We start from the raw sequence: 27,429 nt of genomic DNA, 5'->3' as shown, positions 1-27,429 counted from the left end.
TTTCACCCATTAGAACCTAGTATACAATCTCTTAAAATGTGCTACCTGATATCATTCACTTCAAATGTAGTATCAATTTTCCGAAAAGGAATCAGCAGCCTAGCAATAATTTCCAGTAACTTATCAAGACTAGTGACATTTTTTGAGTGATGAAATTTTGTTATTTTGTGAGTCTATTTTTGCGATATTGTGTGTTCGGCAAAAAGATGTTCCCAATATTTCATTTATAAAATCAATCCAAACCAGTCCAAACTAATTTTTTCAAGAACCTTGCCTTGCAGAATAAAATTCAAAAACTTCTATAATTCATATAAGTATATTAAAGTAATGCCTTTACTATTTATTAGGCGGTAATAATAATAAGCGTTATCTACAACGATTAATTCCTCTCTATGAAGGGGCGCCAAATAAGAAAAAATAACTCATCGTGCGATTAGACAATGAAGCACAACCCAATCCCAACAAGTCAAAGAGTTATGAAAATATAAGTTGATTTGCCAGTAAAAAACACTTTTTTGTAAAAGATATCTTGTTTGAAAATATATTCGAGCTAGCATCAAAAGTAACATATCGGTACTTTTATCATTTAAGTTGTCTTTTGGGCTAAAGTCATCAATCATGCTTTTGTTATCACTTTACTGTATCGTACAAATATAAATCGGCATTATTCTAATTGATGATGATCAAGCTCCAATGTTAAACAAAAATCTCTCGAGGAGAGTCAGCAAGCGATAATGGAATCAACAATCAATCAAGGCAAATCAAAATGATTCCATTCATTATCGAATAAATATTGAAGAAATCTTCAATGACGAAAATAGCAACTAGTAATTATCATTTTGATTCTGCTTTCCAGTACAGTCTTCTCTTTTGTCTCGTAAACATTGCACGGAATAACATGGAATTGGCACAATTTATATTCAGCAGGTCAGGACCATTTTTATTATTCTCCATCAATCACAATCTGTTTATACAGTCATAATGCTATGTATATTTTGGCTTTATGCTGATTCTTTGTTGTGCACGTTCACCCACCAAAACTCTGAAACACTGCTGATTCAGCCAGTCGGCCGATCGGTAGTTTAAAAGTCACCCATTACATCAATCAAGCTCCTTCACCTGAACCCTGAAGACAGAGAAAAGAGATGAAAATAATTATAGTTAGAGTAAAATTGAATAAACACACGAAATAAAAAATAAGCCTGTGGAAAGATGGCCATATGATATCCATGAAACACATGGCCGAGAAAAAAACATTTTGTTTTATGATGAGATGAAATCCAATTTAATACAAAAAAGTCAACACAAAGAAAAAGTACTAATGTAACATTCCAAAGGTAGTTGAAACTATAAAGGTGAAAAAAACTGAAGATTTATCTTTCAATGGGCCATAATCAATCCAAAGGTTAATGCATGCACCTCAAAAACCGAAGAGATTCGTTGGTTTTCAGGGCCATCTTTGTTGTTTTGAAAATGAAACGCAGAAAAAATGACTGGGCCCAGACATCTGGAACAAGCGGGAAAAAAGCAAAGGAGATAAAGCTTTGACACTCTTACTATTAATTGTACAAAAGTTGCAATTTTAATCAAAAGTCTTACTTTATAATACTTTTGATATCAATCATATTCTATTGCAATAAATATTTTTACAAAACAGATACTTTTAATAGTGCTACAGAAAATTGATCCCATCCAACACGAAGCAAAGTCGATATGTCACCGGACGATTTTTTTTGAAAATTTCGTGCATATACAAATTTTTTACGCCACACGCCCAGATCTAGAGAAAGGATGCTACACTCCCTTTCGGGCGCTTCGCGCCCTCAAAACGGTCGTTCCGCAAAAATGTGAAAGTTCAATTTTTTTGATTTTGGAGAATAAGAACAGAGAAGATAAAAGAAAAAATTATTTAGTTTAAAGTTTGATAGTTTAAGAAACTATGGATGGTTTTAGAAATGAACTACACATGCTTATTAATGAAATGGGATTCAATAGAATCGAAGCAGAAATGGCTCTACAAGAATCTCGAGGAGACGTGAATGCTGCCATTGGTAAATTAACTTCTGGAACATATGCCCCTCCTCCTTACGATCCAGTTGGCATTGAACAAACTGCTACAGCATCTTCGAACATTTCTGAGAAAAACAGAGTTGACGAGCCTTCAAAGTTGACCTTTTCCAACCTTCTGGCAGACTTGAAAGGCAGTCACAAAGCACCCGTTGTTGAAGATAAACCCACTGCACCATCTTTTTCAAATCTGTCAAATGATGTGAATCAAATTAAACTTGAATTGCCAGAAACAGCAAGAGAGATGCCACCCCCTTATGAAGTGGTTGATAAATCACATAAAGTTAAAGCTTGGGAAAAAGAAGCGAATGTTTTCTATTTTGATGCACCATCTTCACGATCTTCATCCTCAGCATCACCTTCTACTGGTGCTTATGGAGGTGGATTCAATCAATTCCAAAGTCAATCAATATACCTCAAGCAAGGAGATCGATGTGATGCTTGTTACAGTCTATTAGAGACCACAGAAGATGTTCTTACTCAAAATAATAAGGTAAATTAAAAATAACTTGATTCAAGGGTTTTTTGACAAAGTGTGTGGTAAAAAAGTGATAAGTATTTGTATATTTCAACTCAGAATAATTTGTGTTATTATCAACATCAAGAGACAAAGGCGTGTATGCTATAAAATAAACTTTGAATTTCAGCATATTTATTTCAAAGAATTATTAACCCATTTGAATTTTAGCACTATCATTCAATTTACACTGCACTCTAAACACTGCATTCAGTCGAATAGCAATGCTAATTAGAATTACATAGGATCAATGTTGCCTTCATTTGACTTTAAAAGAAGAAGAAGAGCATAGGTCTTCCCTAAAAGGGGATAGGCCTCCTGAAAAAAAATAGTCAAGAGAATCACAGCCCAAACTCATCCTAAAAAAATATTAGCAGAAGATTGTCATACATAAGAAAATACTAAAAGAATAAATAAAAGTCTAGTTATGAATTCAAATCATTAGATTTCTGCATTGAAATCTACCAGAAGCAAGAACATGCCAAAACGACTTACGTAACATTTTTTGAAAGTTTTGAACAAAAATCGACCAAACATATTAGTCCGGGAGCCAAACCTGAAAAATGGCATTTTGCTTAACCCAAGATTCTACAGGATAAACTATACATTTTTGGAATTCTTAACTATCCTAGTTTAAGAAATGGTCGGTCCCCAAAGCTAACTCCTGGTCAATTTTTCATACTGGGCCCAAACTTAGGGGGTACTTTTTACCCTTTGTAAGGATTTGTTAAGGAAAATATCTTTCCATGTATGATATAATTTGCTATATCTCATGAATAAATTGACCAATTGCTTTGAAACTTTGCCAAAAGTTTCAAGATATATTGGTGATCATCATTGGCAAAAAGGTTTTCCGAAAAATTATTTTTGGGGGTTTACCTGGGGGGAAATAGGGAAAATTTGGGTATTTTCAATGAATTTTGACACTTTATAAGACTGGGACCTACTAAAACAACTTAAATTTAAGAATCTTAAAGAAAAAAATTGATGAAGAAGAAAATGAAGACTTTTGCGATGAAGAGTATTTCAACTTTGAAGAGCTTATTTTCGGCGAAGAAAAAACATTTTGAAATTTTTTTTGCGGTATATAGATGGTGTATCTTTTACCGAACTAAAAATATATTTTCGGCAAATTTTTCTAAAGCAGGCTTACTTGTCTCAAAATCTTGAAAAAAGTGCTTTTTGACGAATTTTTCATCCCAATTGTTCATAAAAAACTGCTATTACTTTTGATGCATCAATTTAGAAAAATTTTCCGAAAATTTTAAAACAGTTCAATTCTTTGCGGACAGTTTGAAAAAAATTTGAAACCAAAAGGTTAATTACCCATTAAAACTTAGCACTTTTTATAAAAGAGGGTGATGCAACATATTATCAACGTCTTTTTTAAGTTCATAACGTCATTTTTGCAATTAAATTCTTAATTACTTTTAAGGGATTTGATCAAAAAGCAATTTGTAAAGGCAATTCTTTGTTATAAAGTGTAAAGGAACCTGAAACATAACTTTTATGTCAATTTTTAAATCAATTTTTTGACTATTGTCAGACTCCTTAAGAGAACCAAATGCGATGCTTGCTTTCTGGATCCTCATTTGAACGTCACCTTTGTCGGAGCAGTCCTTGTTAATCATACTCCCTAAATAAACGAACTTATCAAGATAGACGCTGACCAATGATGATGTCAGACATGTCAAAGTTCTCATACATTCTTGGATTTTCATTTTTACTCGGTGGCTTTGGACAGATGAGAACGACTGATTTGGAGTCTTCTCGTGGCTCCAATGAACCAGAATGTACTTCCATCCAAAAACGAGCAAGATGCGAACTCTGCTTTTTTCGACTGTTAAATAAGAGAGCAGTGTCATCGGCATACTCCTGGAGTGGTAGATCGTCTCCATTTGCTCTGTAGCTTCGACCAGTCATAACAGTATCTTCTTTTGTTTTGAAAATGCATGCTTGGACTTCGGTTAATTTACGCCAGGTTATTATAACTGCTGCCATGAAAAACGTGACAAAAATCTGACTTTAGATAAACGTGACAAAAATTTGTCTTTAGATAAACTATTAACCCTTTTGAATTAATGAGCATGCTCATTATTTTTGAATGACGATTAAATTTTGCCGACAAACACTTAGTTACTTTGATATTGAACATTTTTCGTCCCATTTCTAAATTGATAATTTAGCGCTAAATATTTGGTTTATTTACACCAAAGGTTTGCTACAGAAATTAAAGGAAATTGCTCAAATTTATTGTTGTTCTCCAGCCTTAATTCCTCTAAAAAAAGCCGAAGTTACTCTGGAAAATAATTCTTCGGCAAAAACTATACATCAGAAACTTGCTGTCTTTCCGCAAATACCAGGAAATCATAAATATTAAAAGCTTCATTTTGTTACAATCTAACAGTTACTTGAAAGAAAAAAGAGCTCTTTTTTGGCTATACTAGCGAGTAGCTGTCGCTATGAATGCCCCGCGAACGCATTCTTAATCGAGAATGAACGTTTGAAGGCCGCATTCCACCAGATCGTTTTCTTGGAGCGCCATCCAATAAGCGCACAGCTAGAAATTTGTATTCGCTGAGCGCTTGTCTCGTCCCTTTGAAACCATTGTGAGCAGCACAATATCGAAAATATTTTTACACAAGAAAAAAAACACTAAAATCAAATGTTTTTCTTCTCTCTGATTGGCTGACAAAAAAGAAACGAGGTGTACAGCTTAGCGCACACAGTAAAATATCTTGATATCCCTTGTTTACTTCGTAGGAACTAATTACCGAAAGGTATATGGCTGTCTATCAAGAGTTATTGATCTGATTCTTATAAACTAGATGCTTATAAGAACAATATATATCCTCATATTGTACACTGTCCCTTGTTTGTTTACTTTGTAAGAACTAAACCGAAGGGTATATCACCATCTATCAAGAGTTATTGATTTGATGCTTATAAGAAAAATGAAAATGCTCATGTTGTGCGCCATCCATTGTTTACTATGTAAGAACTAAAACGTAAAAATCAACACAAGTCGCAACAAAATAGATAAAACGATAGGTGCGCGTGAGCATTTTATTAACCGCGGCGGCCTGCTCAGAATCGAAAGAAACAACATCATCAACATCATGAACATGAATATTTTTCTGGCGAACAAGCCCACCACGTGAAGCAACAAAAGCCCCTGCGGGGCAATAATGAGCAAACTTTAAGGATAATTTAGATATCATCATCATAACATCATAGCATGTCGCCTTTATATCATTCGGCAAAGCAATATCAAAATATTTCGCACATCTAACAATTTATTTTATCGCTCTTTAGATCTATCATGGTAAATGTTTCCGAAAGAAATTTGGTCCAAAATGTGCCTATTGCTGTTTCCCGCTATCTTTACCGGACAAAGACCACGATCTATCAGGTCGATATCTTGTTTATAAAAAGAAAGACTACCACGTGGAGTGCTATGAGAAATATGCTGGACCGCGATGTACTTACTGTTTCAATGTCATCATCGAACGACCAAACGGTGAATTTTGTGGTAGTTGGATCGTCGATGGAAGTCATGAGTACCATACAGAGTGCTACCAAAAGAAACTACACAGTGCATGGAGGGCTCAAAATTCATGAATTATGGAAGACAGTTTGTTTGTATATGGCGTAATTTAGTTTGATTCAAAGTTGTTTCAAACTTTAAAAAGAAAGGTATAAAACTTTAACTCGATATCGTGCTAAATTTAAACAAGACCTAGCTTTATGTTTAAAACAATAAGTTCAGTTGTTCAATTTTTTATTTTGCAATTTGAAAGTAGATGGCAAGGAAGGACTTTAAAAGTTAATATGTACAAAAAAGGGTTAAAAGAATCACCGTAACCACTTGTTCGGATGTCGGGGTGAACACACGATGAACAGCCAATGTGCTGAGTATCTATTGAAAATTTGATTTTTTCCTCGTAAAGGGGTTGAAGAAATGAAGTATAAATAAGCCCGAAGGGCTAGAAGTGAATCTCATTGGTAGTAAGGTAGGATTTGAGGCCACTAAATCCTACCAAAGTTGCGCGGACTTGAGCGTGCCCGTGTGGTTTTATACAAATTACGGATAGACGGCTAGATTTCAAAAAAAATTCCACTCGAAAACAAAGAAATCGGTAAATCCGATCCGTCATCAAAAACCTGCGAAAGGTTAAAGGTTTGCTTCAATCCAAGGCCTTTTTTTGGCTTATACTTCATTAGGTTGAAGTTATTCACCTTGAACTTACCTTAAATGACACGACCAAATGTATTGATTGATTCTGGTGAAGGCCAAATGTTAACGGGGTGCCAAGTAACGGATTTTCCATCCCCAACCAACAAAATCAGATTACTATACTATACTATACTACCTTATTACTCTAATGAAGAATACTTTGGTTAATCATGAGTTCTCCACTTGAAGCCACTTATTGAATAAGTTATTTTTGTAAATTTATATTTTTAATCTAATTTTTGTCTTTTATCTAGATCTATTTTTATAGTTTAAAATTCAATACACTTCCTCGCAATCTTCCAAATTAGTTGCTTCTAGAGTAGAAAAATCCGCTTTGCCCTTAAAAAAAATCCTCGTTTAAATATGGCGAGAGAAGGACGTAATATTTCCATACGTGCGATCGCCCTTTTGCTACTACAGTCAATCACCAGCGCCCAAGATCTCATGTAAGATATATAACACATATAACACGGCAAGCTGAAACCACTAGCGATAATGAAAACGCTGGAGAGAAAGATATTAGACAACGCACGGTTGTTATTAAATAAATGAGCACATTACTTTTCAAAGAATCGAGAAGATGTAGTTTTCTTTGAAAAAATCCGATGATTCACCATTTCTCTCGCACTGTTTGAATCCGCTCTCCTGTAGGGATAATAATTCGGGAGCAGTGGTTCGTCCGGCAGTGTGGAAAGAAAAAGGTCAAGTTGTCAAGGGTGTAATTTTTAATAGAGGGCACTACAAGGGTCTTGTTTTAGCTGGATACACTGTAGGGCGGGTACGCGTGTGTTTTTTGGTAACTAAAAAAAGTCTGAAAGTAAAAATCTGATATATCTTTATAAAATTATAGTTTTGCTCTGGTCCGGTTTCTTTTCTCGGGTGGCTTCTTCACTACTCAAGGGCTGCACTGTAAGGATCTGATATTTTGAAAGCCATTTTTGGGCGCGGCACATACCGTCGTTTAAAAACTGAGTACCTCGGTGTCCGGGGACTTTGTTGGTCGTTAATAAATGTTGAGACAAACGATTTTGTTACTTTTTCTAAAGAACGCGCTCAGGTGAGTTAAGGCAAGTTCCAAACATATTTTGCGTGACGCGCATCGCACCGCTTCCCATTGTTCCTTAACTTTCGTATATAGCTCAAAAGAAGCGTATTAAGGAGAGGATTACGGAAAGTGCTGGGCCGAAAATTTAAATTAAGCCAATCTCAAGATGTCGGCTAAAAACTGATTTTTACGTTAGGAAATACGTCGAAAAACACGTCAAAAAGACAAGTTAAATGACGTCATATTTAAAAACAGCGATAACTTCGATTACATTACTACAATTTACACTAAATTTTGACTGGAGACGTTGATTGTTAATTCTGAAATATTGCATGAAAAAAATTGAAAATTTTTGATGACGTCATCATTATTTGACGTATTTTAATTTTTTACCGACAGTAAACGACGTCATCTAAAAATTTTGAAAATTTCTCTACAAATATTTCAGAATCGTTAATCTACGTCTCCAGTCAAAATTTGGTGTTATTTGTAGCAATGCAATCAAAGATATCGCTGTTTTTAAATATGACGCCATTTAACTTGTCTTTTTGACGTGTTTTTTCGACGTATTTCCTAACGTAAGAATCAGTTTTTGGCCGATATCTTGAGATTGACTTAATTTAAATTTTCGGCCCAGCACTTTCCGAAATCCTCTCCTTAATACGCTTCTTTTGAGCTATATACGAAAGTTAAGGAACAATGGGAAGCGGTGCGCGTCACGCAAAATATGTTTGGAACTTGCCTTAACTCACCTGAGCGTCATCCCTATTGTTTAAAAATAACCAATCAGTTAAGCATCTTGTAAAAACTCCAAGGCATCCCGTTAATTTGCGTAGAAAAAACGCGGGTGACGTCTAGTATTGGCAACCCGGGTCCATGAATATCCATGATGCCCCATGATGTCATCCCTCTCGTCCCCCTTTTCTAGGCAGGAAGAGGGCGGCGGGGCGCTTGCGTGAATATCGACAAGGTCTTTGTTGACATCCAAAGTCATAGCTCAAAATCTCACTGTTTTGATTTTGATGGTGTTTTTTGATGACAACTCAGTATTATTTCAATCTTGCAAAATCAAGAAACACACACAACGCAGCAATATTCTGAACTGGGGACCAGGAAGTATATTCATATTTTTATTGATTTTCTTGCTCTTCAAACTACAAATGTTTGGACCTTCTGGATTTTCTATTCTCTTACAGTGTGGGATATTTTAGAAACATCATACCGTCAACTGGTCCAAACCAAGTTGGAGCAGTTGTTACAACTCATCAACTGCTCCAGCTTGCTTGGGATGATTAGTCGCAACATGGGACTGGTTGATATCTGGCCTGTATTTTCACTTACTGTTAAATCTCTTTGACAACAAATTTGTCTTGATAATTATAACTCCACCAAGTTTTATCAATCATCACGATAACTTTCACTGATAGGGCACCCTTTTTAGCTTTTTTTTGTTTTCATTCAAAATGACTGGACGCTGATTGGAGAATTAGAGAACGCCCACTGCCTATCGTCAGATGGGATAGACCTTTTTTCAAAGAGGACGTCCTGTTGAATAATTATGTAGTCCAGCCATAAAAACAATGATAGAGCCATGCATCATAATTACTGTATCATGCATATTGTAATAATTCTGCATGGTTTTATCATTGTTTTTCTGCTGGACTACATAATTATTCAACAGGGTGGCCTCTTTGAAAAAAGGTCTATTAACAAATAAAGAGCGTGTAACTTGCAGCACAGGTGATGTCAAATGCTCCATGGTTTTGCCACTAATTTGGTATTCTTCGTTCCAGACATTCGCGTGTGTTCCACTACTACAGATTTTTTCATATTTCGATTTAAAAGCCTACTCTGTGCAAAAGAGAAATCATGTATTTTTTAATATGCCGTTCATTAAAACTCAAATCAAATGAAGGTTCGGTGAAATGGTGGCCGAACTGCAGTCCCATTTGTGTTTTGTTATACTGGAACTCAGTTAGGGTGGTCAGGCCAAAATTTTCCCCTCGAATTTTGAAAACCAAACTAATTTTATTTGAAAGTCCTTACCTTTGTGAGAAAAATGAGGGGTCATTTGTTAAAATTGGTTAAGTAGTTCCAAAGTTATTCCATTTTCAAACCACAAAAAACCACCTTTTCAAAGAATCGCCTCCTTACACCACGCCAGCAAGAAATAATTTTCGGAAGCACCAAAATCGCGCCAAAAATGGCGGATGAAATCTAGTCTTCCGTGTGGCGGGGCGTGAGGAGTTTTGCTGGCGCGGTCTGAAAATCGGCCCGATGACTGTTAAACTTTAGCCTATCGCTAATGAGCTGGAAATGATAGCTAAAAACAAATTTTACCAATGATAATCTCATGGTTGATTGAAATTCGATTGACGTTTTTGCTTACGTTAATTTGTAATTTCCCGCGAACTTGTAATTTCCCTCCTAGCTTTTGTAATTTCCCTCCTAGATTTTTGTAATTTCCCGCAAAAAGTGAAATTTTCTTCGTTTGCAATATCATCACGATTTTTGACTTTCTTACTAACTTCAAAGGCTTAAGTAAATGGAATACTATCCAATTAAAACTCGATTCGCGTTTCTATGACTATTTTGAGACCTCTTTTAAAATTTTCAGATTGATTTCCAGTGTTAAATTGACGTCTTTCAGAATTGTTAGAATTTCAATCCAAACCATGAGATTAACCAGGAATCACATGCTTGTTTTCGTGAAATTCTGGATAAATTACCCTTGGTCAAATTTTGAAATGTTTTAAATTTCCCTCGTTGCACTCGGGAAATTTCAAAAAATTTCAAAATTGACCTCGGGAAATTTATCCCGAATTTCCCTCATAACCATGAGATTACTAGTACAAAGCTGAAACCCTTAGCTTTCGAACCATATATGGTAGCCCTGATAAAAATTTCAGCAAAGTGCCGAAAAATCGAAATTTCTTCTTTTTTCTCGATTTAAAGACGGCCCGTAGATTATCGAAAAGGCTACCACGTGACAAACTAAAGTACTATCTTTCCCGCGTTTTATAAAAAAAACCGCGAGTCTATAACTAATCCAGCTCATTAGCGATAGCCATTTGAAAAATGGTGGTCAAGGTAGACGGTAGTGCCACGAATTCCGAGTCGCCATTTTTTCACCTTGATGTCTAATAAATGGTATATCTTTTTATTGAAGGTAGGTAATGGGATGGGGTTTTTTTCTTTGTTTTCTCTGATAAATTCTGAGTATTTTAAAAAAAAGAATGAACAAGTTTGGAGTTGTTAAGGATAAGTTATGATGGATGGAATGTTCTAATTTTGATTTTCGACTTTTTCCACGCAAAAAATCCCGACGAGTGCGCACCCTAACTCAGTTAGAGCAGTTGACGGTAGTTTATGGAAATGAAATTTCTCGAGCTTATGACTACCTAGCAGTTAGTCACACTAGCGTCCTACCGAAATGCGTAGCAAAGATTAATGCTGCGAAACCGCTATATCGTTTGCCTGACTCTCAAGCAAAAAGAAAGCTTATTAACTTGTGATACGACCCACGGCATGGCCCGAACATTTCGGGCCTGTTCGGACCATGCTCGGGCCACAAAAAAATATTAATCGGCCCGAACATTTTGTTCGGACCATGTTCGGGCCATGTATTTACAAACAAGTCTAGCTATCATGTCTTTAAAGGAACATCATAGGAATAGTAGAATTTAATTTTATTTACCTTTCCTGGTTTATCATCATCCATTGTTAAATATTTTCATTAGACAAATTCAAAGTTCCAAATACCAGTTTGATTCACAAAGTTGTATAACAGTACAAAAAACGATCCAGAAAAATTCTGCTTCGAATAGGAGAAGACCACGAGAAAAGGGAACGGGATAAAGAATAAAAAGAAGACCATATTATGTAAGTTTCAATCATTCTTTTTAATAATTTTCCTAACTTAATTGGAAAATAGATGATTAACTTTTATATTTGAACAATATATATTTGAATAAAGATGAAGATTTTTAAATTTGTTTGCTAAAATAAGGAATTTAAAATATAAATATTGGGTCCTGAAATTACACACGCGATCGTAGCAAGTTTTCGAAAATCTTGCCCGAACATGGTACGAAACTGCGCGGGCCAGGCGTGGGCCATTTTTAAAAAGTATTTATCAAGAGGCCCGAACATGTGTTCGGACGCTTGCGCAAATACGCGAAATCACATTTACACGTTTCTTGTTGCAAAGATTGTTCCTTTTGCGGTGTGAAAGCCTACCTGGTGAGAGTAGCATATACGCATTATTTGCTATCTATGATTCACGGTTATGTTAATTAAATGACTTTGGAGGTTCTGTGAAATGGTGGCTGAATTGCTGTCACATGTTTTGTCAGATACTGTAGTCCCAAGTTAGAGCCGTTGACAATACAACATGAACACTTTTGACTGAAAAATCACTTGTGGTTGTTCTCACGCATGCGTAATACAGGTTAGGAAAATGAATATTCCCTAAAAAAAAATTTCTCAAACTCAGGCTCCAATTTGCGACAGTTTTAAATTTTTCATTGAATTGTCTTATTTTGAGTGTTTAAAGGATACACTCAAGTTAACGAGTTCTGGAATTCGCATTTTCCAATCCGAAGAGAGAATGTGATATTTCCTTTCCCTAGCTTGTAGAGAGTAATCATTTTAAAAACTTGCGATCTTTTTTTTCTCGATCCATATAATCAATTTAGAAAAACTTGGGGCATTTAATTTCGGGATGCAATTCTGAATGTGCAACTAGAAAGTTAAAAATATTAGTTTTCCACGTGTGGAAATCCCTTTTCACTAACACATTGGTAATACATTTCCAGAATGGGAAAATAGGTTTCCTGAACTTAACTGATCAACTTTTTTTGAGAGTCACCCAGGCACAAAAAAATTTTTTTTTATTGAACTGAATATTTCAGACAAGTTTACGCAAAACATAATAGAGTAAATATTATACAGCAAAGACAAACGAAGATTCTTAAATATTTGTGACATTAATTATAAATATATCAATGATTATTCTCCTTTCTCTTTTCTTTTCATCCGTTGTTTGTTTTCAAAAATGCTTTTGTTTCTTTCATGTGCGTTTGATCGCAGATATTTCATAAAAGAGAAAGATTCGTTCCAAACATTGTAAATTTAACGCATTTTTATTTTTTTTCTCCAGACAAACAGTGTATTCTTCAGAATTTTTACCTTTGTATATTTTACGCTCGAAAACTTGTATCATTTTAGTCAAAAAAACTACAAAAAGATCTCATTTCTATAAAGAAAATCAACAAACCAAGCAATAAAACACACTTATTAGTTTTGTTATTTTCCTTTTAAGGCACTTTTTTATTTTCCTTAAAAAGAAAAATCAAGGGTGTAAGAAAAATCTACAAATTTAAAAAAAAAATTTTGCGCCCGACCGGGTGAGTTTTTTTTTCGTCACCTGCATTTTCGGAAACAAGACTTTTTTTCAGGCCTCACTATATTAATATGTTTTTGGTTGCTACCACGTTAGCTGACATTAATAAGGCACTTTTTTACAGCCTAACTCAAGTAGGCATGTTCCAACAAATATATATTGAAAGATAACTATAAGGTGAGACCAATTTGATTAGTTGTTTTACAGGCCCAAGTTATTCTCGCTAAAATTTCTATGATTAAAGTTTAGGAGATTTTATAGGTGAAATTCTTCTTTTGTTTTTATTTTTTTGCGGACCAACCGACCCTCTTTTTTGGATTACCTGGCCCATAAAACAACAAATTAAATTGGCCTCGCCTTAGGATAAAATAACAAATTAGATCAAAGAACATCCTATCATTACTCATGTTTTGTATGTGTATGTGTTGTGTATCACCATCAAAAGCTGAGTTTGTCACATCATTTATGTTGTCAAAAGCAGATTGTTTTGATCATCAAGTTACGCTACCTTAATTCAAAAAGGGGCCTAAGTCCATTTTTATGAAATTTGAGATCTTTAGCTTTTCTCAAGCTCTGGCTCATTTGCTCTATTTTGATGTACATAACAACAAGTAGTTAAAAGGGCTCAAAACATACTGAAGCTCTGATAAAAGTGATGTTTAATTCAAAAGAGGCCTAAGTCCATCATCTTTTTACAATAAAGGGCCTAAGTCCACCAAAATAAGTTTGTTAAAATTGTAAATAGGCCTAAGTCCAATTGAATTGCAAATGGGCCTAAGTTCATGCATCCTAAAAAGTTTAATTGAGTTTTATTTTTTTTTTTGCTGAGATTGTCTTTTCTTTTTATCTTGAATCTAGGTGTAACAGGGGGGGGGGGGTCAGTAGTAAAATCTCAGACATAATGATGTTTACTATGGTGGTGGTGGTGTGATGAAAAAAAAAACAAGTTGGAGCTAAGGTTTTCAGAAAACATTTACTTCAAAGCCTTACCATCAAAAATGGTTTTCGAATAAAGGAAAAACTTTAATTGTAATTTTTTCAAAATGACTAAAATGGACTTAGGCCCCTTTTGAATTAAGACTCACAGGACTTAGGCCTCTTGAATTTAGGTAGCAAAGAGAACTATGAAAAAAATGGCTAAAATCAAAGGCTTCTACAGTAATTACAGGGACTCAATCATTGAGACAATTTTTAAAATAAAGCCTAACTTTCACTAAGACTTTATATATTCCTGAAGATATTTTATGTCAAGTTGAGGCTGAGTTTTTGCTAAATCAGGCTTTTTTTGATGGCAGTTTCGTTTTTGTAGGGTACCATTTTTGAAATATTTTTTTTTATGGTGCTTGTATGCGGAAAATTTATAAGGAACAGGTCACAATGTGCTCCCTAAGGGGTGTTACAAGGCCACGATACCCACATGAATTTTGAATAGCTCATTATTATTTTGAAGATCTTTACATGGGAAAAGGTTGTGAAATAAATTAGATTTTATTTTCCAACTTAAATGGATTAATAAAAAGAGTTTTTGATTAGATTTTACTTCTTCAGTAACAAGACACCCTTAGGAATTTCTTCATTTAAAATACTGTCTTAGATAGATATTATAAGCTAATCTTATTGATATGTAAGATGGCTTCTAGGTAGATATTGACCAATATTCATTTAATTCTTATGTGTTAAAATCAATATGAACATATAGGTGTAAATAAATTTTTCTCTTTTTCTTCCCTGTTTCTAAGGAAGGGAAAACAGAAGGAAGAATTTTGTGCTTTGAAGAAAACTTTTCAAAATTTCTCAAATGGTCTAATCACAGTGCTGGGGTGAAAAGTCTTGACTATCTCTCACAAAAAGAAGGAAAATTGAGAACAACCATGTGCTAAATCTATGTTTTATTGATTTAAAAAAAAATGTTGTGTGTAGTATTCTAACTTTAAACGAAAATTTAATGTCTTATTTATGGAGAATTTTGAGATGTGATTCATCTTTAGTAGAATGTACTTTTATCAAAAATGAATTGACTTGCATCAGAATGCCATGTCTCAAATTTTGTTTTTTTAATAATGAATTTATTTCATACCTCCTTCAATGGATGTGAATTTTAATACTTCATTTCAGATATCCTTTTCCCTTTTAGTTAGTAACAAGAGAAGCAAAGAAACTAACTTAACCAGAGAAAATGCAGCTTGTGGTTGAAGAAGACTTGTGATCTAATATGGTTCGCAAGAAATTTAACCTCCCTGGTCAAAGCAGCCAATCAGCTGACAATGGAGAGGTTGACAATACTTGGACTGTCATCCCATCCGCCATCCTCAAATCTGAAGATTCCAAAACCTCAACACAAAAACATAAAAACAACAAAATCAAAACTACCAAATATACTTTACTGAGTTTCCTACCAAAGAACCTTTTCGAACAATTTCATAGATTTGCCAATGTTTACTTTTTGTTTATTGTTATTTTGAATTGGATTCCTGCGGTAAATGCATTTGGTAAAGAGATTGCAATGCTCCCGTTAATTTTTGTTTTGGCTGTTACTGCAATCAAAGATCTTATAGAAGACAGACAAAGATACAGTTCAGATAAAATCGTCAACAACAGAATCGCAGCTGTGTATGACAGGTTAGTGACTATTATTTCTTTACTCCTTAGAAAGCCTTAGTTAAATGGCTATGTTTTTTATAAGGTTAAAGATATCTTATAGAAAACCAATTTCTATCTATCTATTCTTATTAGTGACACAGAGAAGTTTCCAGACAAGAAATGGTCGAATATAGAAGTTGGAGATATCGTCAAATTATATAACAATGATATTCTGCCAGCAGACATGCTTCTCTTGAACTCAAGTGATGAAAATGGTTTGTGTCATGTTTCAACTGCTAACCTCGATGGAGAAACCAATCTCAAACAAAAGCAAATTCCCAAAGGATTTCTAGAGGTAAAAAACATCATCTGAAATTAATAGGACCTTTGAATTTTTAGAAAAGCTGCGATGAACAAACCGCCCATTAAGGACTGTGTAAAATTTATTAAAAATGCTACCTTGCTCCTTAGGACGGGCATATTTTCAAAGTGAAAGAAGATGTGACGTTTCAGGTCAAATGTGAAACCCCTAACAACAACCTTCATAACTTCTATGGTTACATGTAAGCATTACTCTTAATGTGTTTCATTCTTTGAGAAATTTTTATTACTTTGCATCCAATAAAATTTCGGGCACTTATCTTTTATCATGGTCAGTTTATCCTTGCACCGTCAAAAGAGGTCAACCCTCGAAAAATTAGGGACATATGATTTTACTATACTATAATTATTGAATCATTCCTGATGTGTTTTAGAGTGCAATCAAATGGTGGAGAGATAGCTATCGATCGAAACAACCTTTTGCTTAGAGGATGTGTTATCAAAAATACTGAATCATTGTATGGCTTGGTTATCTATGCTGGTATGTCAGACGAGAGAAATGAATTTTGAATAAAAGCTTGATAAAGGGGAGTTTTGCTAGCTCAGCTATTTCAGACGGGAAGACTGGGATCTATTTCAGCTATTTGATTCGTCAAAAACAATAATGATCGATTTTCCCACTTTTCCTGGCCAGCCCATGATAAACCGCCCCTGAAATATAGTTTTTTTTTTGTTTTAGTTTGATAACAAAATCCTGATCTCTGCTACTTCTCAATAATAGCAGTTCAACAGCTCTAAATTACCTGCTAGATGATGTGCTAAATTTATAGTTATAATTAAAATTAATATTTTTTTTCACACACTCTGATCGCCGTCATTTTTCAGGTCATGATACGAAAGCCATGTTGAATAATAGTGGAACACGTTACAAGAGGAGTCGATTGGAGAAAGATATCAATAAAGATGTTTTAGGTTGTGTTGCAATCCTATTCGTTCTATGCTTGACTGGTGCCATTGGTAAGTTCTGAACCTTTTTTTCTCTCATTCAAGTTAATATAGAGTTTTAGTATCCGTAAATAAATTGCGGTATCGTAGCTTATATGAAGTCTGTTGGAACCTTATTTGTCGTTGCGATGCAGATGATGTTTACAGGACAGTGAAGCTAGGGTTTTTTCTTTTTGCCGATCGCTTTCTCGGTCACCTTGGTGTAAAGGTCGAAGTAATCGAAGAGGATCAACCCAAAGAAAATACAGAGTTCGAAAAGCGAGAGAATAGATGCTCCCGTCATCAAGCCAACACAACCTCCAAAATTTGCGAATAAATCCTCCCACGTGTACGCAGGTTGCTCTTCAATAATCTCTACCAAGAATGATTGATAGGTGAACGTCAAATCTAAAAGGTTTGGATGGTTGGAGATATGGTAACTGATATCCACTTTGAAGTCAATTTCAAAACATGGTGGTAATTCGCAACGAGTGTTACAATTTCTTGTTACATTTTGATCTCTTTGTACTTCCTCCAAACATCTTTTTCCAGTTGTAAAGTTAAAGAACTCTTTGGTCTCAAATTGGTGTGTTTCTCGCATATGTTTTTTGTACATGTGAGGAATGGCACCACATTTTGCAAAAACTTCTTCAAGTAGACAACTCTTTTTGCATTTTCTGATAGTGTAGTTACCAGTGAATTTATTTTGTATTGGTGTACCACTTCCTTGGACGCATTCTGTGAAAGGTTCGCCAAGACGTGTCGTGATTCGTTTCTCGAGCAGTATATGGTAGTATCCTTCACTTACCCAATAAACTGATTCTGTTGCCTCTGGGAATGTTTCTGTTTCAGGGTTAACATACATCTCAGTCCAAAAGCGATCGTATGTCCTATTTGCGAGTACTTTGATTTGCAACAGGTCTAACGGTGTATCTTGGGTTATTTCGCTTTTAAAAGTAAAGCAATTGGTGACATTGTCAACCTCGATATGATGGTTTAATCGTTGAGTATTGAAGCCCCATGTCTCACCACTGAAAGATTCTGCATAGATCAAAGCAGATCCATTGAACATTTCACATTCTGCAAGTCCATGATCGCAATGATGTATTTCATCCACAACCTTAGGATGAGAATAAATAAATGATCCTTCTTCGAAACTTTGTCTTGCTTTATGCACACTTATCCAGTCACAGACGGTGATAGCAGGCCTCTCCATGGTTTGTTGCGAGACTATTTTGGTATGGGTGTGGCTTTTGCTACTCATATACGCATCAAGGTGCTGTTTTGAGATGAGAACGGCTGTGACGAATGAAGCAATGATAAGTATTGACCAAACCACCTTACTGAAGGGTCTTCCAGTGGCTACCCTGTTTGCACCATGGATTGTCAACCCTTCAGCATAGCGCATCCTCTCTTCGCTGATTTTCTTTTCTATTTCACTCTCCCCTTCGCGTTGAAACATACTGATCTTCTTTTTTGTCACCTTTTGTAGGGGTGTCACTTTATTCCTGTCCAAGTTAACTGTAAAACCTTTTCCGTTTGTATTATTTCTTTCAATTTTTTCGGTTGATTTTTTGTCTACTTTTTTGTTAGACAATGCTGAATCAGTTCTTAAGGCGTTCACATCATCCAAATAAAGAACTTCTTCAAAAAGTTCGTTCTCTAAATCCTCATTCAACACACCTCCCTCCTTCTTCACACTCTTCACATTGTTTTGAAGATCCATTAATTTCCCAATCGTCCTTCTGTTTTCTTGGACTATCATCTCCAGTATTTTCAATCTGTTCATTATGTTTTCCTTTTCTTGGAATTTCGAATCCATTACTTTTAAGATATCTTAATGTTACTTCGACTTGGTGATTTTCTCTCGCCAGAAGAGTTCAACTGTACTATATCGTTTCAATTATTTCGATTGAAGTTTTAATTAGTTTTTTGAAACATTTCTATTTCTCAAATATCATTCTTTTCTGATTCTACGCTTTGAATTTGCGCTTCATTCGAATCTACATGATACATTTTATAAACACACTGTCTAATTTAATTTGACCAAATAATATCAAACCCCTTTTTCAATTATCAAAAAAGGCTAACAAACTCTTTGACTGTAGCCGCTCAAACATTCTATTTTTAATAGAAACAACAAGCTCTGGGGTCTGGGGGAGGCACTCGGGCGACATTGGGAACGGGGACGTGTTGCTGGTCAGGGTTCCTTTTTTAGGCATCTGACAGGGTCCAAATTTACTAATTTTCAACATTTGTACCTGACAGGGTCGTCTTTTGGCTATGTTGGACAATTTTCAGGGTGGAGATTTGAAAAATTGTCAATCTTTTGTCTACATTTCGTCATTTTTGCCACTTTTTAGGGTGAGAATATGAATTCTTTTTCGATTTTCCTTCCGACAGGGTCCCAAATTTACCAAACATCTTTATCTGACAGGGTCCACTTTTCAAACTCCAGCGGCACGTCCCCGTCGGCTGTCAAGGTCAGTGCCCCGGGCTCTGGGGTTTTCATTTATAGAATGTATTTTAAATGATTAAAAACTTGTGTATTGAAAAATTGCACACAGAGGAATTGTAGTGTTTGCACCTTTGATTGTCTCATTCTTAGGTACTGGATATTGGACGAGCGAGAATGGTCTGTATGAAGATATGTTCATGGGTTATGTTGCAGATTCACCAGCTTTTGAAGGCTTCCTACGTTTCTTGACTTTCGTCATCATTCTACAGGTTGGTGCCATCATTATTATGTATTTTTAACCGGTTACTTTTTCAAAGCGGGCTACACGGCTTTTTGCGCAATGCAATTGGTACTTTTTGCATGACGACGGGCCTACACTGCCCAGAGTTGCCCGTCGTTAGGAAAATTCATTGTGACGTTACTTTTTTCAAAGGAAAATGAACAATGTGTTTTTGTTTTTGTCAGAAAATAAAAAAATGTTTTATCTCTTTTCCCTTGTTTTCCTCGCTTTATTTCGCTATTTTTCCTGGATAAAGCGCTAAAAATCTATCGAAGCTGAAGGAAACGGTTAACAAATACAATAATGACCGGTTTTTTCGGGCTGTACTGAAAATATTGCCCTCGGTCAACGCAACAACCTCGCAAGCTCGGTCATTACTTGACCTCGGGCAATATTTCTCAGTACAGCCCTCACTAACCGGTTATTATTGTATTAAAAATGTTTAACTTTGGACTAAATACCTTTCCTCCATTTCATTGATGGTCTTGTGAGGTCTTTTGACAGAGCGAGATATTCGATCTTTGAAAGTTGTTAGTTTTTCTTAATCCTTTACTAATCGACCCCCTAACGCACGATGTAGTGTTTTGTCAAACATATTTAATATATTCCTCAATATAAGAAACAGCAAAGTCCGAATATAAACATCTTTCTGATTTTTTAGGAAAAATCTAAATATTCCTCAATAATATCAAATTACACATCAATCCTTACTTCCCAGCTTTAACTAAGATGCTCAGGCACAGAATTCTGCAAAATTACTTTCAACCTTCTTTCAACCTTCGGATATTATTCCAGGTTTGGGAACTAATCATTTTCTTCCCTGAATAAACCAAGACCTGGGAAGTGACATTTTAACACCCTGAACTACCTAGATGCCTGTATTATTTAAACAAAAATGTCTTCGAAGGAATGCTCTGTTTCTTGCAGGTTATTATCCCTATCTCGTTGTATGTTTCGGTGGAGATCGTCAAATTGGGTCAAGTGTACTTCATCAACCACGACATAGGATTGTATTACCCTGAAACTGCTCAATATCCAGTATGTAGGGCCACCAACATTAATGAAGATCTTGGTCAAATCCAATACATCTTCTCCGATAAGACGGGAACACTGACCGAAAATAAAATGGTATTCAAGAAATATTCCATTGCTGGACACTCTTTTGTCCATCCGGAAGGTGAGCCTTTGGTTTGTTATCTTAAACTACAGAAAATTAGAGATTTTGAGATGGAAAGGGTAGTGCACGAGCGAAGCGTTTTACAAATTTCAAAGAAATCTGAAAAGACTATCTACAACATGAATCGGTGCCGAACCATTAAATAAATTGTGAACTTTTTTTATTGATATTAAATATTTTTACAGGTCGCGATGACGAAGATACAATGCAGCTTTGTGAACGCTTGTACAAAGATACTGACAAAGCAAACGGTGATGACCTCATGAGAACGTGGGACGAATTCTTTACCGTTTTGACCATCTGCAATACAGTAGTAGTCTCCTCGCAACCTGAAGTCATCAGTGACACCCTCGAAACATCCGCTGATTTCACCTTCGCCGAAGATGAGCGTAACGGAACACTAAATGGTACAACCACGCATAAGAAATTATCTTTACCGACGAACTCTTTGAACGGAAGTGCAAACATCAAGCATTTACCGCGTTCTATGACAATGAGTGGACCAGAGGTCACCATCGACCCTGCTTCGCCACAAACGGAGAACGGTTTAGTCAGATTGAATGACAGTGGTGTAGATTTTTTATCGACTGAACGCCGAGTGCGTGTGTTTTCTACAAAGATTTCTGATCGTTTATCACGAAGTATAGATAGTATAAATAGTTGGTTGAACTATGGGCTGGTGCCAACTTATGAATACGAGTCACCTGATGAAGGTGCTCTTGTCAAAGCTTCAAGTCTTTATAATTATAAACTAGCTAACCGAACGCCTGAGCAAATCTTTTTCACCACGCCGGACGGTGAGATCAAAGTATATGATATTCTTCAGGTGTTGACTTTCGATTCTGCGCGTAAACGAATGTCTATTATCGTTCGTGATGACGAAGGCCAAATTAAAATGTACTCCAAAGGTGCTGACACTACAATTATGAGCCGATTGGCTGATGACCAAGGTAATTCTTCGAAATTTGTGTTTTGTTTTGTGTACCTCGTACATCATCTTTAGATATTTGACGGTTGTGTTTCTAAGTACAATTAAGGATTTGAGGATTTAGGATCCTTAGAGTTCACTAAAGCAATCAATCATGTCTTCAAGGACGAAGAAAGATCTTTAGATCAATTTTCAATAAAACTGAAAAAAATACTAAACTTATTTTTCCGTAGAAGATCTGGTGAAAAACACAGACGAGCAACTGGAAGGTTTTGCAAAAGATGGTCTTCGTACTTTGTGTATAGCGAAAAGGGTGAGCTGTCAGAAGTTTTTTTTTAACTATGCTTTATAAATAGTTACCATCGTGATGTGAATATGCGGAAACCCTGAGTTTAACAGTTTGATACATTCCCCTTCGCGTTTAGGATTTATCAGAGGAAGAATATGAGGGATGGCTTGAACAACACAAACAAGCAGAAGTTGCTTTGACTGATCGAGACGAAAAACTCGCTCAATCAGCTGAAACTATCGAGACCAATTTCACATTACTTGGAGCCACAGGTACATTCATTTCTCGTATTTTTTCGACTGTTTCAAACAATAATACTAGAGTGGACAGTGTTTTTAGCCATTTATGTCATTTATTATCTGTAAAAGATTTGCGTGAGCTTTACATTTCCACTCACTCTAAATCTGTTTTCAGGTATTGACGATCGCTTACAAGAAGGTGTCCCAGAAACCATTGCAAGTTTACGTCATGCTGGTATCAAACTATGGATTCTTACTGGTGACAAACAGGTTTGTTACCTTGCTTCCCTGTTCTATTTCTATGTTTAATCCACTCGTTTGAAATCGATTATAGCTAATCAGTGGAGATTTTTCGTGAAAAGTTCGTCCACAAAAAAAAATTCATGAGTATTACAATAGCGACAATAGCACTTTCCTATATTATGGTTCCGAAACTGAATGAAGCCATGTTGTTGGTTCATTCCAGGGGTTGAATCAGGTTATTTCTAACCAAAAGAGAGGCTTCGATATATTTTGAAACAGAACAGAACGCAGAGATGGATAGATGTCTAGGCACGGTCTGGTTACTGCGTGATAACGAAGGTGAAATTTTCTTTTGTTTCACTTTAGGAAACTGCAGTGAACATTGGTTTCTCCTGCAAACTTCTTGATCCTGCCATGGAAATCATTACATTAAATTCGTCCACAAAGGAACAATGTAAAGAACTTCTTCAACAAATCAAAATGAGGCTGGACTCTCAATGGCCCAGTTACACGGTGCTTCCGACACATCGTTATTCGACCGATCAAAACTCTCGACCTCCGCTAGCTCTTATCATCGATGGGATTACACTGTCGTTCACTTTAGAGAAACCTTTAGACTCGACGTTCATCGAGATCGCCAAACGTTGTGAATCAGTCATCTGTTGCCGTGCCACACCTCTTCAAAAAGTATGATAAATGACTTCCCTTTTTGTGCTTTTAAAACTTGAATTTAACTTATGACTGTACAATAAAATTCGTTTTGTAGCTCTATTATAGTTCACTCTGAAGTTGTCTTGTTACGATTAAAGAAAGCCTAATATTATGCTATCTCAAACTTGTTTCATTTGTAGGCGTCAGTGGTGAAGTTGGTCCGTGACAACCTGAAAGTCATGACACTCGCTATCGGTGATGGCGCAAATGACGTCAGTATGCTGCAAACTGCTGAGGTATGCAAATTTGGATCAAAGCTGTTCACTTGTTGTGTCACTGAAAGTTATGCTTTTATACGCTAAGTACCTAAAGTAAAACTGTATACCCTATTCAAACCTTTGGTTTTCTTTCATACTTTCTTATTAGCTGCTCTTTGATATTAATTAGTTTTGAGTGAATTTTTTTTGATATTGTTAAGCAGGGCAGCCTTGTCTTCATTACCATGACTTTTCTCTTTCCTTGCAGATTGGAGTTGGAATAGCAGGACAAGAAGGGGTGCAAGCTGTGATGGCCAGCGATTTCGTGCTTGGGCGTTTCTATTTCTTGAAGCGTTTGTTGTTATTGCATGGCTTCTGGTGTTATGAACGAATCTCTAGAATGATTTTATACTTTTTCTACAAAAACGCTGTGAGTAGTATATAATTATTCATGTTTTACTGTTTTCTCCCACGTGCTTTTGATATACAAAATATTTTTCTGTTTCCACATTTCGGACGAATAAGTTCTCGCATGTCATACAATACATAGCTTTAGCCTTTCTTTAAACACAATAAATCTTCTTTTTCAGATGTTTGTGGCATTATTATTCTGGTATCAAATATACAACGGATTTTCGGGCTCCAATACAATTGATGACGTTTCACTTATTTTATACAATTTGGCGTTCACTTCTCTTCCGCCCATCTTCAATGGCGTGTTTGATCAATGTCTTCCCGAGAAGGCGGTCTTTTCACGACCTATATTATATCAGTTAGGACAATATGGTAAAGCGTACACACGCCCCTGGTTTTGGGTGTCCATCATTGATGCTTTCTATCAAAGCTTGATTTTGTTTTTCATTCCGTATTTTACATATTTGAGTTTACCGAACGCTGGTATGCTGGTGCTTGGTATATTATTCCACCAGTTGGCGGTAGTGACTGCAAACCTTCATTGTGCTATCGAAACACCGAACTGGGTAAGACCACTTTACAGCTTTCAGCATCACCCAAGTGTATAGTTCTCATAAAACCTCTCTCCGCCGGCTAATGGTTTACTCTTGTCTCCCGAATAGACGGGGGGGGGGGGGTCCGAATAAGCAGGGGGTAGGATAATTTTCTAAATTCTAATAAGCGGGGGGGTGGAATAAGAGGGGGGGGGTAATTTGAAGACAGAATTGTTTTTAACTGATATCAATTTCAACAGCAAAAAAAGAAACTTTAACAAATGAACACGTAAAATAACGTAAAATAAGAAGAAATACTAACACAAAGGAAAATTTTAACAAGTTTAAGGTCTATCTACACTGTAATAAAATATTGAATTATTCGAATTTAGCGGGGGGGGGTCTTAATAAGAGCGGGGGGATGGATTTTTTTCTCTTAGCAATTAGCGGGGGGAACGTCTATTCGGGAGACAAGAGTACATTCTTTCTCGTTTAGACGATCATCCATTTTGTGATCATCTTTGGAAGTGTGGTCATCTCCTTCTTGTATTTCTTCATCTATTCCGCATTCACTGAAGTCAGTTTGTATTGGGGTATTTTCCACTTGATGGGCCATGCAGAATTCTGGTTGTTGTTAATCTTCTGTCCTTTCCTTGCTGTACTACCAAGGTAGGTCATTGTGTTTTCACCATTCCCTTTGGAAGAAAATTCACATTTATCGCTTCATACATCATAGCCACAGATCAAAGATTTTGAACTAAATTACTAAAGATTTTTTTCTATTTTTTTTCTATTTGGTTGAGTTGCAGGAGGCTTTAGAGGCCTATTCTCGCAACTATAGACGCTTACTAATGAGCGTCCCGTCAGCACCTCGAACTGACTGCCCAATTCCCCTCACATGGCATGGGTTGACCCGGGCGAAGGAACGTTCACTTGCCAAGTGAACTGCCGTGAGTGGGAATCGAACCCTGGCCTCCTGCACAGAAGCCAAGGTCGACTACCACTATACCACGGCACCTTTATGATTTCCTTTAACCTTTTCTAAATACCACATTAATTTACTTATCGATGAGAAGTGTTGTTTCTTGTCTAAAAAATCTGGTCAGGAATTTTAATGGACAGAAGTTATGACCAAAGGTGTCTATTCTCGGGCTTCTATAAATGTTTATCTACGGTATATCACACTAGGTTTGAAAGGTTGACATTGAATTTATTGAATTTCCTTCCAGATTGGTTCTTCGTGTATTCCAGACGTCTTTTTACCCGTCGGTGCTTCAACGAGTACGTTCTCATTTGACTGCGTCAGGCGAACTGGCGGACAATAAAATGAAGTCATTCGGCGATGAGCCATGCCAAAATAATGATGGTGATAATGGAACCAACCAGACCTCATCAGCCACTTGAAAATATTGCTTATAAAAGTCTTTCGGAAACTCGGGCTACAATAAATTCCTTTTTTTACATTTTTTATTGCACGATAGAAGATAGAATTTATACTTTAGTGGATAGACATAAACTTAAAAAATGACAAAGTTTCTCAAGCCCGGGTTTCAAAGACTGGCTCTAATTAGGGATATTGATTATGCACAAATTTTTAACGATGTAGAATGACCTTTAACATGGTTCCCATCTTCTAAGAACCTCGAACGAACGACTTGATAATGACAGCCCAACAATCAATGAACCATGTCATTGTGTTATTTGCATTGAAAGGTAATGAATTTATTACGCATTGTTATTTGGTCTCAAATATTTATAGAATTGTTCATTTGAATTTTAATTAATCTATTTTTGTCTACGTCATCATTTTTTTAACAAACTGCAAATACATTTCTAGTTTTTCTAACTTATTATTTTTCCAATCCTTCTGTTCATCATTATTTAGTATTTTTTCACGAAGTTTATTTTGTTGTGTTGTATCTGATAGTGTTAGTCTCCAGTATTTCAATTGATGGCCACAGATAGTTTAGTCGTCTTTCGAGGACTGTACACACGGTATGTCATTTGCTTACTCATTTCATCATTGACGTCATAATGAAGCTCTGGAGCAAATGAGATCAGGCTATCTAAGCTGGATCAATCAAAACTCTTAAATCCAAGGGGCGTTTCTTTGGCTCATCAGTCGTATTAATTTGAGAGTACTTTGGGTTTTTTCCAACCACCGTTCTACATAAAGCCAAAGACTGTGAACTAAGAAACGAATCAAAACCTTTTGTTTGCAATGAACCAATGATCGAGCTCCTTTCTAAAAAACTACATTCGAAACTTTAGGGTTGTGTTGTGACTAACGGCCAAAAATTGGATCAATTAGTTTTTCACGAAGCGCGGAAGTTGTCTCAAATTTTTCGAATTTTAGATGGAGTCTACAATATTAGGAGATTAGGGGTTGATGAAGATTGTTATCAGGATTTTATGAAGGGAGAAAACGTGTGGTGTGGTCTTGTGTACAAGACGTGACGGAAGTTATCTCGCAATCATCATCTCTTCCAATTAATGGCATCAACTCTTCGATTCAATCTCTCTAGACATCCAATTGTAAAAGTTGAAATTGAAAATTCAATTTTTTAATTACCTCTTAATGCCTTTTAATCGTGAATTAAATACTGAGCGAAAATGCCTTTGTTCTGCATTTTTGTGTTCACCCGCTAAATGAACTGATAATTTCATCTTGCCACTCATTTCGAAATCGTAAACTTTTGTATCTGTTTTCAAGCAAGTCAAACAGAACAGTTTTACCCAAATGAAGGAAACCTCACAAATGTAAATATAGGCTTTGAGAGAACAGTCAGCTGGACATGAAGAGTG

The 27,429-nt window shown here is 35.9% G+C and overlaps 2 protein-coding genes across 2 annotated transcripts; both read left to right on the top strand.

Moving 5' to 3' along the window:
* The first annotated feature begins 1,859 nt into the window (after positions 1-1,859).
* Positions 1,860-6,277, top strand: LOC136805741 (uncharacterized). Its single transcript, XM_067062287.1, has 2 exons — positions 1,860-2,560; positions 5,900-6,277. Exons 1-2 carry the CDS (start codon positions 1,940-1,942, stop codon positions 6,203-6,205), a joined length of 927 nt encoding a protein of 308 aa, XP_066918388.1. The 5' UTR covers positions 1,860-1,939; the 3' UTR covers positions 6,206-6,277.
* A 9,119-nt stretch (positions 6,278-15,396) lies between these two features.
* LOC136805708 (phospholipid-transporting ATPase VD-like) lies at positions 15,397-26,474 on the top strand. The gene is made up of 17 exons (XM_067062249.1): positions 15,397-15,889; positions 16,004-16,205; positions 16,322-16,413; positions 16,606-16,712; positions 17,057-17,188; positions 19,764-19,882; positions 20,821-21,070; positions 21,256-22,020; positions 22,232-22,311; positions 22,424-22,559; positions 22,702-22,796; positions 23,136-23,456; positions 23,621-23,716; positions 23,946-24,107; positions 24,268-24,657; positions 25,121-25,293; positions 25,854-26,474. The coding sequence occupies exons 1-17, from the start codon at positions 15,483-15,485 to the stop codon at positions 26,026-26,028; spliced, it is 3,702 nt and encodes a 1,233-aa protein (XP_066918350.1). The 5' UTR covers positions 15,397-15,482; the 3' UTR covers positions 26,029-26,474.
* Positions 26,475-27,429: the final 955 nt, after the last annotated feature.

The sequence above is a fragment of the Clytia hemisphaerica genome, unplaced genomic scaffold (genome assembly GCF_902728285.1).
Source record: "Clytia hemisphaerica strain Z4C2 unplaced genomic scaffold, Clytia hemisphaerica genome assembly, whole genome shotgun sequence".
Taxonomy (NCBI): domain Eukaryota; kingdom Metazoa; phylum Cnidaria; class Hydrozoa; order Leptothecata; family Clytiidae; genus Clytia; species Clytia hemisphaerica.
Note: the sequence above shows the minus strand (reverse complement) of the source record. Positions and strands in the feature narration are given on the sequence as shown.